The 17,329-nt window shown below is 44.1% G+C and overlaps 1 protein-coding gene across 1 annotated transcript; it reads right to left on the reverse strand.

Moving 5' to 3' along the window:
• Positions 1-13,232: 13,232 nt before the first annotated feature.
• On the reverse strand, positions 13,233-14,852 carry LOC306933689 (uncharacterized protein; the record flags this gene model as incomplete). The annotated part of the gene is made up of 3 exons (XM_079515999.1): positions 13,233-13,279; positions 13,431-13,976; positions 14,447-14,852. The coding sequence occupies 3 exons, from the start codon at positions 14,850-14,852 to the stop codon at positions 13,233-13,235; spliced, it is 999 nt and encodes a 332-aa protein (XP_079372125.1).
• Between the last annotated feature and the right edge of the window lie 2,477 nt (positions 14,853-17,329).

Genomic DNA, 17,329 nt, shown 5'->3' on the forward strand with positions numbered 1-17,329 from the left:
TTCAATGCTTTGTGCCACATTTTCAAGATTAAAAAAAAAATAGCAGATCTACAAGTGCCGCGCTATGAGGTTGTAGATCTGCTATTTTTCAATAGCTAAAAGTATAACATAATGCTTTAAAACACCAAAAGGGGTTCCCGCCCAGAATGGATTAAAAATGTATTGATCGGTTCCTTACACCAAAGTGGACATGACGGGCGTGTTCGGAAATAGCGCACAGAGCGCACTGTGTAATGCAAACTAATAGGCGAGTGCGCTCCTGGTGCGTATTTCCAAACGCACTCGACGTTTCCAGCCTTTGTCTGATGAAGAGCCGTCATGTCCACTTTGATGTAAGGAACCTTCAATGTTCAAGCTCTGGGGCGTATAGTCCAGTTTGCAGACCTTATTGTCTTTACCAGAGCTTGTTGCACCTGGCAGTTATGACAGTCATTTTCTTGTTTTATTTACTTTTTTTTAGTCATAGTCTTTTGAATGAAATTCACATTTAGTTTTAGTCACATTTTAGTCATCTGAAAAGCTTTCAGTTTTTGTCTAGTTTCTACAGTTGATTTTGTTGACAAAGAAAAATGAATATTTTTGGCAGGCATTGATGGCGTCGTAAGAGAGGCCTCGACACGCCAAACGTTGCGAAGTTACCTCTGTTCGAGTTGCGACAAACTGTTTTGGGAAACGCTGATGTTGACCAATGTTGACGGCAGCTCTCTGATGTCTGGTCACGTGACTGGTCATGTGACTGTAAATAAAAAATAAAATAAAAATGTCGGGCCGAAACCTCGTATCTCGGATATTTTAAGTTCTCTTATTTTATATTATTGTCGGTATCAGCAAGGGTGCGGGAGGCTGTCCCCGTTACAATGCCCTGTAGACCTCTGGGAGATGGAGGCTGTCCCCGTTACAATGCCCTGTAGACCTCTGGGAGATGGAGTCTATCCCTGTTTCAATGCTCTAGACCTCTAGGGGAGATGGAGTCTATCCCCGTTTCAATGCTCTAGACCTCTGGGAGATGGAGTCTATCCCTGTTTCAATGCTCTAGACCTCTGGGAGATGGAGTCTATCCCTGTTTCAATGCTCTAGACCTCTGGGAGATGGAGTCTATCCCTGTTTCAATGCTCTAGACCTCTGGGAGATGGAGTCTGTCCCTGTTTCAATGCGCTAGACCTCTGGGAGATGGAGTCTATCCCTGTTTCAATGCTCTAGACCTCTGGGAGATGGAGTCTATCCCTGTTTCAATGCGCTAGACCTCTGGGAGATGGAGTCTATCCCTGTTTCAATGCTCTAGACCTCTGGGAGATGGAGTCTATCCCTGTTTCAATGCGCTAGACCTCTGGGAGATGGAGTCTGTCCCTGTTTCAATGCTCTAGACCTCTGGGAGATGGAGTCTATCCCTGTTTCAATGCGCTAGACCTCTGGGAGATGGAGTCTGTCCCTGTTTCAATGCTCTAGAACTCTGGGAAATGGAGTCTGTACCCGTTTCAGACCCCTGGGAGAATGCATGCTGAGGTGGAACGCAACACCTAACCATCAGCTCCCAGTACTCGCCGCACGTCATCAAGCCGTGCTCCTCACACGCTGAATTGGCGCTGCGCGGGATCGAACCCGTGGCCTTGCGCATCGAAAGGCGAGTGCTCTGCCGACTGAGCTACACAATATTAATATTAACGTTTCGGGTGACTTATAAAAAAAACACCCAAGGTCTTCAAAATAAGATGCCCTGCTTGGAGACATTGGCAGGGAAGGTCTTCAAAATAAGATGCCCTGCTTGGAGACATTGGCAGGGAAGGTCTTCAAAATAAGATGCCCTGCTTGGAGACATTGGCAGGGAAGGTCTTCAAAATAAGATGCCCTGCTTGGAGACATTGGCAGGGAAGGTCTTCAAAATAAGTTGCCCTGCTTGGAGACATTGGCAGGGAAGGTCTTCAAAATAAGATGCCCTGCTTGGAGACATTGGCAGGGAAGGTCTTCAAAATAAGATGCCCTGCTTGGAGACATTGGCAGGGAAGGGACTAGGAGTCAACGGGCTAATTAATACCTGGCACTCAAAGAGTTAAATAATTGGAGCCCATTGTTATTTTTATTTCATTTTTCTGAAAAGTAAACGGTTTTTAAAAGTAAACGGTTTTGGAATGACGAGGTTTCTGACCCCCCCTGACCTACTGTATTATAGATACTGGTGCTGCTGACGGGCGTCTCCCTGGGCCAATGAAATGTAACCATGAGCCCAGGGGGACTCCGCCCCTTTTATAACTCTACTCCCTATTGGCCGCCCCCCCCCCCCCCCCCTCTAGTACTCATGTAGCCCCGTCCCTTTTACCCCCCCCCCCCTCCCCCCAGTAAACGCTATATGAATGTTAGCTAGCTGTTTAGCCTCATCTCGCTCACAGTGGTGGGAAAAAAAAGTACTGACTATATTTACTTAAGTAAAAGTACCAATAATGCACTGAATACTGGAAATACTCTGTTACTCTAAATACTGTTACCAGAAAAAGGCTGGAATTCTAAATGTTACTTGAGTAAAGGTTCGAAATCTACTTAAAGGAAAACTTTAGTTTTTTTTTCAAGGTTCATGTTTTTAGGTTATTAGAGAAAGTAAAAGATTATGTCTCAATTGTTTTTTTTCATTTGCTGCTTTCTTTTGCTTTAGCGATATTAGATATTTTTGACAGGGGCATTCGAACATGGTCCTAAATATGTATTTTTATTTTATTTTTACAAAAAGATATTGTGATTTTTTTATTTTTTTTATTTACTATAGTCCTACTAGACCGCAAGACATTGTATCTGGCCACAAAAGATCACGGGATCTATTGAATGCAAAGGGGGAGGTGACAAACTGACATATTGAGTCACACAGTACCTTCACATTCAGTAGATCCTGTGATCTTTTGTGGCCAGATGTAATTTCCTGGGGTCTAGTACAACTATAGTAAATAATAATAAAGGAATCACCGTAAAACTTTGTAAAAAAAGGACGTATTTAGCCCCGCCCCCCCTGTCAAAAGTAGCTAAAATCGCTAATCATCTTTTACTTCGTCAAATAACAACTTAAAACATGAACCTTAGTTGAAAATAAAAAACTATAGTTGTCCTTTAAGTAAAATACTAAAAGACCTACTCGTTATGCTGATTGGCCTGTTTCTAGTACAGGTAGACCTGCTCGTTGCTGATTGGCCTGTTTCTAGTACAGGTAGGCCTACTCGTTGCTGATTGGCCTGTTTCTAGTACAGGTAGGCCTGCTCGTTATGCTGATTGGCCTGTTTCTAGTACAGGTAGGCCTACTCGTTGCTGATTGGCCTGTTTCTAGTACAGGTAGGCCTGCTCGTTATGCTGATTGGCCTGTTTCTAGTACAGGTAGGCCTACTCGTTGCTGATTGGCCTGTTTCTAGTACAGGTAGGCCTCCTCGTTGCTGATTGGCCTGTTTCTAGTACAGGTAGGCCTGCTCGTTGCTGATTGGCCTGTTTCTAGTACAGGTAGGCCTACTCGTTATGCTGATTGGCCTGTTTCTAGTACAGGTAGGCCTACTCGTTGCTGATTGGCCTGTTTCTAGTACAGGTAGGCCTACTCGTTGCTGATTGGCCTGTTTCTAGTACAGGTAGGCCTACTCGTTGCTGATTGGCCTGTTTCTAGTACAGGTAGGCCTACTCGTTATGCTGATTGGCCTGTTTCTAGTACAGGTAGGCCTGCTCGTTGCTGATTGGCCTGTTTCTAGTACAGGTAGGCCTCCTCGTTGCTGATTGGCCTGTTTCTAGTACAGGTAGACCTGCTCGTTATGCTGATTGGCCTGTTTCTAGTACAGGTAGGCCTACTCGTTGCTGATTGGCCTGTTTCTAGTACAGGTAGACCTGCTCGTTATGCTGATTGGCCTGTTTCTAGTACAGGTAGGCCTACTCGTTGCTGATTGGCCTGTTTCTAGTACAGGTAGACCTACTCGTTATGCTGATTGGCCTGTTTCTAGTACAGGTAGACCTGCTCGTTATGCTGATTGGCCTGTTTCTAGTACAGGTAGGCCTCCTCGTTGCTGATTGGCCTGTTTCTAGTACAGGTAGGCCTGCTCGTTGCTGATTGGCCTGTTTCTAGTACAGGTAGGCCTACTCGTTGCTGATTGGCCTGTTTCTAGTACAGGTAGGCCTCCTCGTTGCTGATTGGCCTGTTTCTAGTACAGGTAGGCCTACTCGTTATGCTGATTGGCCTGTTTCTAGTACAGGTAGGCCTACTCGTTGCTGATTGGCCTGTTTCTAGTACAGGTAGACCTGCTCGTTATGCTGATTGGCCTGTTTCTAGTACAGGTAGGCCTGCTCGTTGCTGATTGGCCTGTTTCTAGTACAGGTAGGCCTCCTCGTTGCTGATTGGCCTGTTTCTAGTACAGGTAGGCCTACTCGTTGCTGATTGGCCTGTTTCTAGTACAGGTAGGCCTCCTCGTTGCTGATTGGCATGTTTCTAGTACAGGTAGGCCTACTCGTTGTGCTGATTGGCCTGTTTCTAGTACAGGTAGGCCTACTCGTTGCTGATTGGCCTGTTTCTAGTACAGGTAGGCCTGCTCGTTGCTGATTGGCCTGTTTCTAGTACAGGTAGACCTACTCGTTGCTGATTGGCCTGTTTCTAGTACAGGTAGGCCTACTCGTTATGCTGATTGGCCTGTTTCTAGTACAGGTAGGCCTACTCGTTGCTGATTGGCCTGTTTCTAGTTTTCAAATGTATAATTAACCCAATCCAAGCCAGGAAACGCCAGGTTACATTTTAAGCACTATAACCCCGATGTGCCAAGACGTAACTTTACGTTTATTTTTAATTTTTATATTTTTTTACAATAGAAACGCTGCACCTGGTCTGTGTTTCTATTGTAATGTATTACAATAGAAACGCTGCACCTGGTCTGTGTTTCTATTGTAATGTATTACAATAGAAACGCTGCACCTGGTCTGTGTTTCTATTGTAATGTATTACAATAGAAACGCTGCACCTGGTCTGTGTTTCTATTGTAATGTATTACAATAGAAACGCTGCACCTGGTCTGGGTTTCTATTGTAATGTATTACAATAGAAACGCTGCACCTGGTCTGTGTTTCTATTGTAATGTATTACAATAGAAACGCTGCACCTGGTCTGGGTTTCTATTGTAATGTATTACAATAGAAACGCTGCACCTGGTCTGTGTTTCTATTGTAATGTATTACAATAGAAACGCTGCACCTGGTCTGTGTTTCTATTGTAATGTATTACAATAGAAACGCTGCACCTGGTCTGTGTTTCTATTGTAATGTATTACAATAGAAACGCTGCACCTGGTCTGTGTTTCTATTGTAATGTATTACAATAGAAACGCTGCACCTGGTCTGTGGTGCTATTGTAATGTATTACAATAGAAACGCTGCACCTGGTCTGTGTTTCTATTGTAATGTATTACAATAGAAACGCTGCACCTGGTCTGTGGTTCTATTGTAATGTATTACAATAGAAACGCTGCACCTGGTCTGTGGTTCTATTGTAATGTATTACAATAGAAACGCTGCACCTGGTCTGTGTTTCTATTGTAATGTATTACAATAGAAACGCTGCACCTGGTCTGTGTTTCTATTGTAATGTATTACAATAGAAACGCTGCACCTGGTCCGTGTTTCTATTGTAATGTATTACAATAGAAACGCTGCACCTGGTCCGTGTTTCTATTGTAATGTATTACAATAGAAACGCTGCACCTGGTCCGTGTTTCTATTGTAATGTATTACAATAGAAACGCTGCACCTGGTCCGTGTTTCTATTGTAATGTATTACAATAGAAACGCTGCACCTGGTCCGTGTTTCTATTGTAATGTATTACAATAGAAACGCTGCACCTGGTCCGTGTTTCTATTGTAATGTATTACAATAGAAACGCTGCACCTGGTCCGTGTTTCTATTGTAATGTATTACAATAGAAACGCTGCACCTGGTCCGTGTTTCTATTGTAATGTATTACAATAGAAACGCTGCACCTGGTCCGGGTTTCTATTGTAATGTATTACAATAGAAACGCTGCACCTGGTCCGGGTTTCTATTGTAATGTATTACAATAGAAACGCTGCACCTGGTCCGGGTTTCTATTGTAATGTATTACAATAGAAACGCTGCACCTGGTCCGGGTTTCTATTGTAATGTATTACAATAGAAACGCTGCACCTGGTCCGGGTTTCTATTGTAATGTATTACAATAGAAACGCTGCACCTGGTCTGTGTTTCTATTGTAATGTATTACAATAGAAACGCTGCACCTGGTCCGGGTTTCTATTGTAATGTATTACAATAGAAACGCTGCACCTGGTCCGGGTTTCTATTGTAATGTATTACAATAGAAACGCTGCACCTGGTCCGGGTTTCTATTGTAATGTATTACAATAGAAACGCTGCACCTGGTCTGGGTTTCTATTGTAATGTATTACAATAGAAACGCTGCACCTGGTCTGGGTTTCTATTGTAATGTATTGGCATGGATTGTGTTTTAATTTAAAATCAATTTAAACTGTCCAAAATGTATGACTGAAGTGGTTAGTGTATTTGAAGTAACGAGTAGAAATAAGTACACTATTTGGATTTTAGATGTAGCGGAGTATAAGTACGGTAAAAAAGGTATTGGATGTTGGAAACACTCGAGTACAAATACCTCAGAATTGTACTTCAGTACAGTATTAAGTAAATGTACTTAGTTACTGTCCACCACTGGCTCCTCATCCTGTGTAAAATGTGAATAACATTTTTTTAATGTCCATGAAGCTAGTAGGAGATAATTATATCATCTTTTTCATTCATTTTATAGTAAAAACTAAATACAAAACGATGATAACGACGACGACAATAATAATACTACTAATAATACTATTGCTTGAGTATTTATTGATTGATTGATTGATTGATTTGTATTGTTTTTAAGTGGACCAGACCTCCGTGTCCGCTGGTTGTGGGAAGGACGAGCACTGCATTTATGATGTGCACATTTTTATTTCATGGATGTTTACAAGTTTTAAATTAAATCAAACTTAAAAAAAGAAGTTGTCGTAAATATTCTGCTTCTGTTTGAAATTGTTTCTGTCTGTCTGTCTGTCTGTCTGTCTGTCTGTCTGAGTGCCTGTCTGTCTGTCTGAGTGCCTGTCTGTCTGTCTGTCTGTCTGTCTGAGTGCCTGTCTGTCTGTCTGAGTGCCTGTCTGTCTGTGTCTGAGTGCCTGTCTGTCTGAGTGCCTGTCTTTCTGAGTGTCTGTCTGTCTGTCTGAGTGTCTGTCTGTCTGTCTGTCTGTCTGTCTGTCTGTCTGAGTGCCTGTCTGTCTGTCTGTCTGTCTGTCTGTCTGTCTGTGAGTGCCTGTCTGTCTGTCTGTCTGTCTGTCTGAGTGCCTGTCTGTCTGTCTGTCTGTCTGAGTGCCTGTCTGTCTGTCTGTCTGTCTGTCTGTCTGTCTGTCTGTCTGTCTGTCTGTCTGTCTGTCTGTGTCTGAGTGCCTGTCTGTCTGTCTGTCTGAGTGTCTGTCTGTCTGTGTCTGAGTGCCTGTCTGTCTGTCTGTCTGTCTGAGTGTCTGTCTGTCTGTCTGTGTCTGAGTGCCTGTCTGTCTGTGTCTGAGTGCCTGTCTGTCTGTCTGTCTGTGTCTGAGTGCCTGTCTGTCTGTCTGTCTGTCTGAGTGCCTGTCTGTCTGTCTGAGTGTCTGTCTGTCTGAGTGTCTGTCTGTCTGTCTGAGTGTCTGTCTGTCTGTCTGTCTGATATATTACTAACACTCTTATTCAGCCATTTTATTATTTTATTTTAGCAATTTATATCACCATTGTGCACATTCTCTCTCTCTCTCTCAAAAATAATAATACAAAAAGTGTGTGTGTGTGTGTGTGTGTGTGTGTGTGTGTGTGTGTGTGTGTGTGTAAAATAGAAACCTTATAATAAGTAGAGACAGACATGTTGTATTGCCAACTTTGTTTGTCAATAAACACGGGTCCATTTGGTTGGTTGGTTCCTTTTTGTCAGTTAAATTATATCCCACAGAAACTATTGTATCAAACGGTGTCCTTTTTGTCCTCATCAATATCAAGCTGGGTGTCTTTGAGAATGACTGCAGTAAGTGTTTATATCCAGTAGGTGTCACCTTTTCACCATGTATGTTTACGGAGTGGCTCTCTCACATAATGAGCCCATAGTCTTGGACAGTGGTGGAAAAGGTACTCACATTTTTTACTAAACAAAAAGTGTCAATACTGTCAATGTAAAAAAAGAAAAATGCAGAATGTCCCATTTCAAGTTTCCAAATTAATATAAAGAATCTTTTGAACATAGTCAAAGTCATCATACGATTTGTCACACACGTTACCGCAGTGAAATTTGTTCTCCGCATTTAACCCATCTCTTGGAGCGGTGGGCTGCAGCCAAGGAGCGGTGAGCTGCAGCCGCGCTCGGGAATCATTTGATTAGTAGATTTGACCCCCCGATCCAACCCTTTGATGCTGAGTGTCAAGCAGGGACTGACCCCCCGATCCAACCCTTTGATGCCGAGTGTCAAGCAGGGACTGACCCCCCGATCCAACCCTTTGATGCTGAGTGCCAAGCAGGGACTGACCCCACAACTATATAGTCAAAACAGGAAATCATCATAAAGGAGGTAAAAAGGGAACAGAAAAATATACAGCGAGGGAAAAGGGGGGAGGGGCGGTGGGGGGGATTCAGATTTTACGGGGGCCAGTTTCGAAATGCAGCCGTCCGTATAGGTGCCCTTTGAGAGTGGTTTTGAAGGAGTCAAGGGATTTGCCTGTCTTAATGACTGTTGGTAGGGCGTTCCACATTTTGGTGGCATAGGAGCGAAAATAATGGGCTGTTTCTTTGTCATGGATGCATATTATAGACTTTTATAAGTGTTGTCATTTATTTTACTGGACGATTCGTTGTCAAATAATTCTGGTTAACAAATTAACTGTTTATTTTCTTTTTTCTTTTCTTTTTTTGTATTGGACATTAAATTGCAACATTGAAATGTAATCTAAATTACACTGCATGGTTTATGCTTTATTAACCGAAAACCCAATCAAATATAAATAATGTATCATGACTAAAATAGGCCATATTTAATACATTTACTGGACACTGGACAGAGTGTTGTTTTAACCATGCAGCTCAAATATCTGATCTTCAAGCTCACAACTAGGGATGCTCCATATAATCGGTAGCATGACCCATTTAGGCCTGACGTCGAAATAATACAAAAAGTCTTCTTAAAGAATATATATTCAAAGATTTGTGCCGCATTTTCACGATTTTTCAAAAATAACAGACCTACAAGCTCGTAGCGCGCCACTCGGTGGCGCGCTATGAGCTTGTAGATCTGCTATTTTTCAATAGCTAAAGTATAACAAAATGACCCTATAACAACAAAAGGGGTTCCCGCCTAGAATTTAATCAGAATAGACCATATTGGCCATAAAAACACCATATCGCTATCGGAACAGTCTAAATATAATACAGATTATTTTAATTGGTTTTCACCAACAAAAAAATAAAAAGTAAAAATGCATCAATGAGTTCAATATAAATCAAATGTTTCTAGTACCTCTAGTCTAGAACAAAAGCCAAATCAAAAATGATATTCATTAATTGATTGAATACTTTATTAACAGGCTTTGGGCCAATAAGCCCCTATAGGGCCTATAGGCTTGTTTCCATTGTGGTCCTCTGTATAATATCGGAATCGGTCAGAATGTCATAATCGTGCACCTCTACCTTAGCGTATATATGAATAGAGACGTCACCCGAGTTCTCCTCCATCCACTAGCATTAAGTTGCTCAAAAGCGCATGAGGCGATTTCACTCCTCCTTCCGGGTAGGAACAGAGTGCATTCTGGGATGGATTTGCCCCAATAACATGTACACGCTGCCGTTGACTATCATTGCGCGCACTCACGTATGAAACATTCGTTCACGTGTCATGGGCCCAATAACATGAACGTGCGCAATGATAGTCAACGGACCAGCGCTGGCTCGAGCTGCAATGACAAATCCGGCCACTATGTCCATTTCGCCTCAGGGTTTCCTCCGGGTGCCGTCTCTATTCATATATACTCTTAAAGGGGAAAACCACCCATTTTCAACATTTTACTATGTCATTAATATACCTTAGAGCTGTTGTGTGGAAATAATAAAAAAGTCCCCCCATTCTGTGTTTCCTAGAACTGTAATTATGAAAAAAATCATTAACATGGTGAAACACGTCTTGATGACATCATCAAGATGTGTTTCACCATGTTAATGATTTTTTTCAGACCTCTAGTTCTAGGAAACACAGAATGGGGGGACTTTTTTATTATTTCCACACAACAGCTCTAAGGTGTATTAATGACATAGTAAAATGTTGAAAATGAGTGGAATGCCCCTTTAAGACCCCTACTCACAACTGCCACGAGGGAGCTTGTAGATCAGCTGATTGATTGATTGATTGATGTTAAATGTTATTAACAGATGCAGAACGGGTACATTTCAACGAACAAAAACATTTACTGTACATCAGGGTCCTCCATTTTCAATTCATCAAAACATTTCAAGACAAATATATATATATGTTTTTAAATCACACCCGTGGGATCATACATCATCTCATTCTGGCCAATCACACCCGTGGGATCATACATCATCTCATTCTGGCCAATCACACCCGTGGGATCATACATCATCTCATTCTGGCCAATCACACCCGTGGGATCATACATCATCTCATTCTGGCCAATCACAATTTGCATCCTCACTTTTGTCTTCAATGTTTGTGTTTACACAATTTTGTCTTCAATGTTTGTGTTTACACAATTTTGTCTTCAATGTTTGTGTTTACACAAAGCTTGACATAGGAGGGTCTGTAGCGCCCCTAAAAAAATAAAATATATTTTTTTTCTATCTTCAATTTTCTGCCCTCACTTTTAGCTTCAATACTTTGCTCAGCCAATCAAATCATTGCTATGGGGTGATCAGCCAATCACAAGCCAATGTTTGTGTTCACACAGACCTGGAAAGCTGAGCATATAGGAGGGGCTAGCGCCCGTCAAAAATAGGGGTGTAGCAAGTCTTGTAGACCAGACCCATTGCAAGTTGCTGTTCTCAACCCTAAGCCATTCCAGCCTATCAAAATGGGCAGGGGTGAGGTGGGTTCGGGGAGTGAGGCCAACTAGTCGAAGAAACCTTGTATAAGGGCTCCTCCATTTCATCCAAAGAGAATGGATTCAGTTTTTCCCAGGTGTAATGATAGTTTGTTATCAGTGAGCCAGGTGCAGATTCTACCGAGTTCAGAGCTGAGGGCCTTTTCAACCTACAATCTGTCCCTGTCTGAGACCAGCAGCCCAGAGTCATCCGCGAACAGGAACAGTTCCTTGTGGAACGCCACAGCTCCAGGGAGGTGGGGGGGCAGAGTTTCGTTCACCCCCTCCAGGTAGGATTGCATCCAGCTCATTGATGTGCTATCAAAACCAATTGCTGTAAGCTTGTTAACCAGTATGGAGTGGTTCACAGTGTCAAAAGCATTTTGGAGGTCCAGCATGACCATGCCGCAGTATTTGCAAGCATCCACCTCGTGTTTGATGTGGTCACACAGATAGAGTAGGCATGTCTCAGTGGGGCGCTCCCCACTGAGTGGGGCGCTGCCCGCTGGGTCGCTGCCCGCACAGAATACAAAACTCTGATGCTGGCATTCAAAGCAACCAAAGGTATGGCTCCCCCATATCTTGCAAGTATGATTGAACCCTACAAACCCTCCCGCGCACTCAGATCAGCCAACGCAGGGAAGCTGGAAGTACCCTCACTAAAAACGCCGGGACAACGCTCCACACGTCCCAAACTCTTCTCCCTTCTGGCTCCAAAACTGTGGAATGCACTTCCCGTTGCAGTCAGAACTGCAGCATCACTCCCAATCTTCCGCCCACCTTTTCAGACTCCATCATGGCCCTTACCCTACCCCCTTAGATAGCATTTCTGTAGACTTAGATATAATTTGATACAGACTTATAGCATGTTATGTAGACAGCACTATAATTGCATTGTATGTAGTCATAGCACATCATAGTACATATGTATAGCATAGTATAGTATATATGTATAATTTCATTATATAGATATTCCACTTTCTTAGCTTGCATGTTTCATGATAAATGCTTTTTTATGTGATGTATTCCCATGCTTTTTTGTTCTTGCTTAATGTAAGTCGCTCTGGATTAAGAGCGTCTGCTAAATGCCTAAATTGTAATTGTAAATTGGGCGGGATGTTCTGAAGCCAGATTGGAATTTGCACATTTGGCTGTTTTGCTATTTGTACTTTTCATCCTGTTCATAGACTATTTTTTCCATTACTTCCGAGATGAAGCTAAGAATATAAATAATAATATAATAATGCTCTACACCTGACCAAAACGCCCAGAGTGGGAGGGCACCAGCAAGCTTGTAGGGAGCTTGTAGATCAGCTACACCAGTGTTACCTGCTCTCTGACTACATGACATCTTTAGAGAGTCTTGTATGAATTCTCTGGTGACGTTTGAGATTAGTTAGACAGTTGAACCTAGTCTCACAGTGGTCACAGGAGTAGGGCTTCTCTCCTGTATGAATTATCTGGTGTTGTTTGAGAGCACTGTTCGTGCTGAAGCTAGTCCCACACTGGTCACAGACGTAGGGCTTCTCTCCAGTATGAATTCTCTGGTGTTGTTTGAGTTGACTGCTGCGGCTGAAGCTAGTCCCACACTGGTCACAGACGTAGGGCTTCTCTCCAGTATGAATTATCTGGTGTTGTTTGAGATGACTGCTCACACTGAAGCTGGCCCCACACTGGTCACAGGCGTAGGGCTTCTCTCCTGTATGAATTGTCTTGTGACGATTGAGATGACTGCTCTGGCTGAAGCTAGTCCCACATTGGTCACAGGCATAGGGCTTCTCTCCAGTATGAAATCGCTGGTGCTTTTTGAGAGAACTGCTCCTGCTGAACCTAGTCCCACACTGGTTACAGGCGTAGGGCTTCTCTCCTGTATGAATTCTCTGGTGCTCTTCCAGACTTATTTTCCTGCTGAACCTGGTCCCACACTGGTCACAGTAGTAGGGCTTCTCCCCTGTATGACTTCTCTGGTGTTTCTTTAGAGTACTACTATGGCTGAACCTAGTCCCACACTGGCCACAGGCGTAGGGCTTCTCTCCTGTATGGATTCTCTGGTGACGTTTCAGAGTACCTTTCCTGCTGAACCTAGTCCCACACTGGTCACAGGCGTAGGGCTTCAAGCGTGTATGGATTTCCTGGAGTTTGTCGAGATGTCTATTTCTGCTGTCGATGTTTCCGGGTCGTGCAACGGAGAGTCCTGCATGAGTTCTCCGGTGTTTCTTTAGAGTACTACTTTGGCCGAACTGTTTCCCACACTGGTCACAGTGGTAGGGCTTCTCTCCTGTATGGATTCTCTGGTGGCTTTTCAGATTACCTCTCAGGCTGAACCTAGTTCCACACTGGTCACAGTGGTAGGGCATCTCTCCTGTATGAGTTATCTGGTGACGTTTGAGATTATTGTTAAGGCTGAACCGTTTCCCACACTGGTCACAGGCGTAGGGCTTCTCTCCTGTATGAATTAACTTGTGTCGATTGAGATGACTTCTCTGGCTGAACCTAGTCCCACATTGGTCACAGGTGTAGGGCTTCTCTCCAGTATGAAATCGCTGATGCTTTTTGAGAGTACTGCTCATGCTGAACCTAGACCCACACTGGTCACAGGCGTAGGGCTTCTCTCCTGTATGAGTTCTCTGGTGAAGTTTCAGATTACCTTTCATGCTGAACCGTTTCCCACACTGGTCACAGGAATAGGGCTTCTCTCCTGTATGAATTCTCTGGTGCTGTTCCAGACTTATTTTCCTGCTGAACCTAGACCCACACTGGTCACAGTAGTATGGCTTCTCTCCTGTATGGATTCTCTGGTGTTGGTTGAGATGTCTATTTCTGCTGTCGACATGTTTGAGTTGGGCAGGAGAGACATCTGGGATGGAGAGAATGAGGAGAGAGGAAAAGACATGAATAAAATCTCTCTCTCTCTCTCTGTAACTCAGTCACTCTTTCTCTCTGACACGCACGCACGCACGCACGCACGCACGCATGAGCGTGTGCACACACACACACACACACACACACACACACACACACACACACACACACACACACACACACACACACACACACACACACACACACACACACACACACACACACACACACATAGTGATCTTTGTCCAAAATCCAAAGGAATGGTTAACTATGTATTTACTTAAGGGTTAGTCAATCACTGCTTCCGTACAGAAATGTTACCAAGATATCTGCACACACACACACACACACACACACACACACACACACACACACACACACACACACACACACACACACACACACACACACACACACACACACACACACACACACACACACACACACATGAAAACATGCACATACTTATTCTGTGTAACTTTATCACAGGCTGCTTCAGCATGGAGGTCTGGTAGATCTGTTCCTTCAGCATGGAGGTCTGGTAGATCTGTTCCTTCTCTATTCTGTGTAGCTTTATCACAGGCTGCTTCAGCATGGAGGTCTGGTAGATCTGTTCCTTCAGCATGGAGGTCTGGTAGATCTGTTCCTTCTCTATTCTGTGTAACTTTATCACAGGCTGCTTCAGCATGGAGGTCTGGTAGATCTGTTCCTCCGACATCTCTCTTTCAAAAGGACCAAATAGTTCGTCTCCTCCTTCGGTCCACTCTGATGGTCTACGTTTGAGGTCCGCTTTTACCATCTGGGATGTGACTTTACTCGCTGACATGTTGTGGTCTTTTACCGTCTGGGATGTGACTTTACTCGCTGACATGTTGTGGTCTTGACTCAGTCCTCTGCTCTGCTTCCAATCCTGACTAAACTCTGCCACATCAACAGAGAGAACAGTGTTTACATAAGCAGGACCACCCTCCCTCCACTCTCCACCACCCAGGACCACCCACTCTCCACCCACTCTCCACTCTCCACCACCCAGGACCACCCACTCTCCACCCACTCTCCACCCACTCTCCACTCTCCACCCACTCTCCACTCTCCACCCACTCTCCACCCACTCTCCACTCTTGAAGGCCCCTGTTTCAGTGTCAATATGGACAGCCCTATAGCCTTTCATTAGAAAACTGCTGACACCATTCAACAGTTGTCTCAAACCCCCGCTGCCTGAATGAGCCTGTAATATTATGGTCAAACAGACTCACAGCTGTTCAACTATCCTTAAAATACTTTCTGTAGAGGTTTCACTTCAAGCCAGCTAAATAAGCATCAAGTATTTAAAGTCTACCATAGCTGACCTTCACCATCTTACAATAATCTGTTTATTTAATATCTGGCCTACTTAATTTATTCTCTATAAGTTAACTTAATTGTCATTGTAATGTCTGTTGATGTGTCGCACAGAACATATAATAGTCTCGGTGCCCACTTCCCCTAGAAAGTAGGGCTGCTCCTCTTCAACCTCTCTCACTCCCTTTGAAAGACATGCACGTTCCCAATGTCCCCTTTTGTGACATTTATTGCACTTACTTTTTAATGCAGGGCATTGTCTCTCGTCAGAGTGTTGGGGCTTTCCGCATCTCCCACATTCCTCCCTCCTGTGGGCTGCAGCCGCATGGTTGCTGTTTTCTCTTCTTTGCCATTCATTTGTTCTCTGTTGTCCCTCTCGTCGTCCCACAGCATCAACGTTAGCCAGCGGTGTCTCTGGCTGGTTGGCCTGGAGATTAACCTGCCTCGTTATCTCCTCCGTCTGGCGCGCCTCCGCGATGACTTTCGCCAGGGTTAACTCCGCCGTGAGTTGAAACCGTCGGGAGAGCTCCTTGTCCCGCAAGCCAATGACAAGGCGATCTCTGATATGCTCGTCCCGTTTGATCTCGAAATCACAGTGTTCAGCCAATTCGTACAATTTTCTGATGTACATCTCCGCCGTTTCACCCTGTAGCTGGTCACGTTGGTAAAAACAGGCTCTCTCATGTATAAGATTGCGGCGGGGAACGAAGTATTCCTCAAATCTTTTCATCACTTCATCATACTTCGTCTTGTCCTCCTCCTGAGCAAACGTAAAGGTACTGAATATCTTTTCAGCCTCGCTGCCCATCGCATAGATGAGGGAACTCACTTGAACATCACCGTCATCCTTATTCAGCTTTGTAGCCGACCTGAAGCGAGAAAATCTCTGTTTCCACTCCGGCCATTCCTCTGGGCAGTCAAACTTGAATTCACTCGGTGGATTAAATTTAGGCATTTTCTTCCGTCTTTTTTTCTTTCTACAACGACACGCCAGCCTCTGACACCATGTAATGTCTGTTGATGTGTCTCACAGAACATATAATATATCAAGCAGACTCCGTGAGTTCTTATGTCGGTTGTAGTAGTAGTATTTATTTAGCTTCCCTCCAAAAGCTCGGGCAACACATAAAACTTCCTTCATGACGTGGACGGCATGTCCACGTCACTCAAGACACAGACAACCTCTTAAAGTGACAAGACCCTTGTCTCAGTAACTTCACTCATTACAGTCATTATTACTCACCTTTATAATATATAATGTATTGCTATAAGTTAATTCACTTTGATCTTGTTAGGTCACTCACAACTGTTACAGCACCAGCCTAGGGGAACTGGACTGCAACATGAATGCGATGCGACCCCTCTTAAAACCTCTCAAATTAACCACCAGCAAATGGGTTTTATTTTGTCTTTAGGGGGGGGGGGGGGGGGGGGGGGGGGGAGAGTCTGAGCATGAAAATAACACAACATCAGCACTAACTATTCTAACCCTAACTGAACTGTCCGGAATCAATAAATGAAAATACAATTACTACCCTAACTCCTGCTCAACAAAACAGTTGACCCACGTCCCCACCCTTACCAAACCCGACTGATTAGATCATTGCAGGGGACTGTTATGTAATGTAGGAGTCTGGCGAATCTCCAAGGGGAGAGAGTTCCAGAGGGCAGGGGCTGCCACATAGAAGGCTTTATCGCCGAGGGTCCACCTTTTTGCGTGACGGATGGTGAGGAGTTCCATGTCAGAAGACCTTAGGTTCCGCTCAGTGCACCCATATCTGGTACGTCCTGTGGCCAGTGCACCCCTATCTGGTACGTCCTGTGGCCAGTGCACCCCTATCTGGTACGTCCTGTGGCCAGTGCACCTCTATCTGGTACGTCCTGTGGTCAGTGCACCCCTATCTGGTACGTCCTGTGGCCAGTGCACCCCTATCTGGTACGTCCTGTGGCCAGTGCACCCCTATCTGGTACGTCCTGTGGCCAGTGCACCCCTATCTGGTACGTCCT

The sequence above is a fragment of the Electrona antarctica genome (assembly GCF_951216825.1).
Source record: "Electrona antarctica genome assembly, chromosome: 12".
NCBI lineage: Eukaryota > Metazoa > Chordata > Actinopteri > Myctophiformes > Myctophidae > Electrona > Electrona antarctica.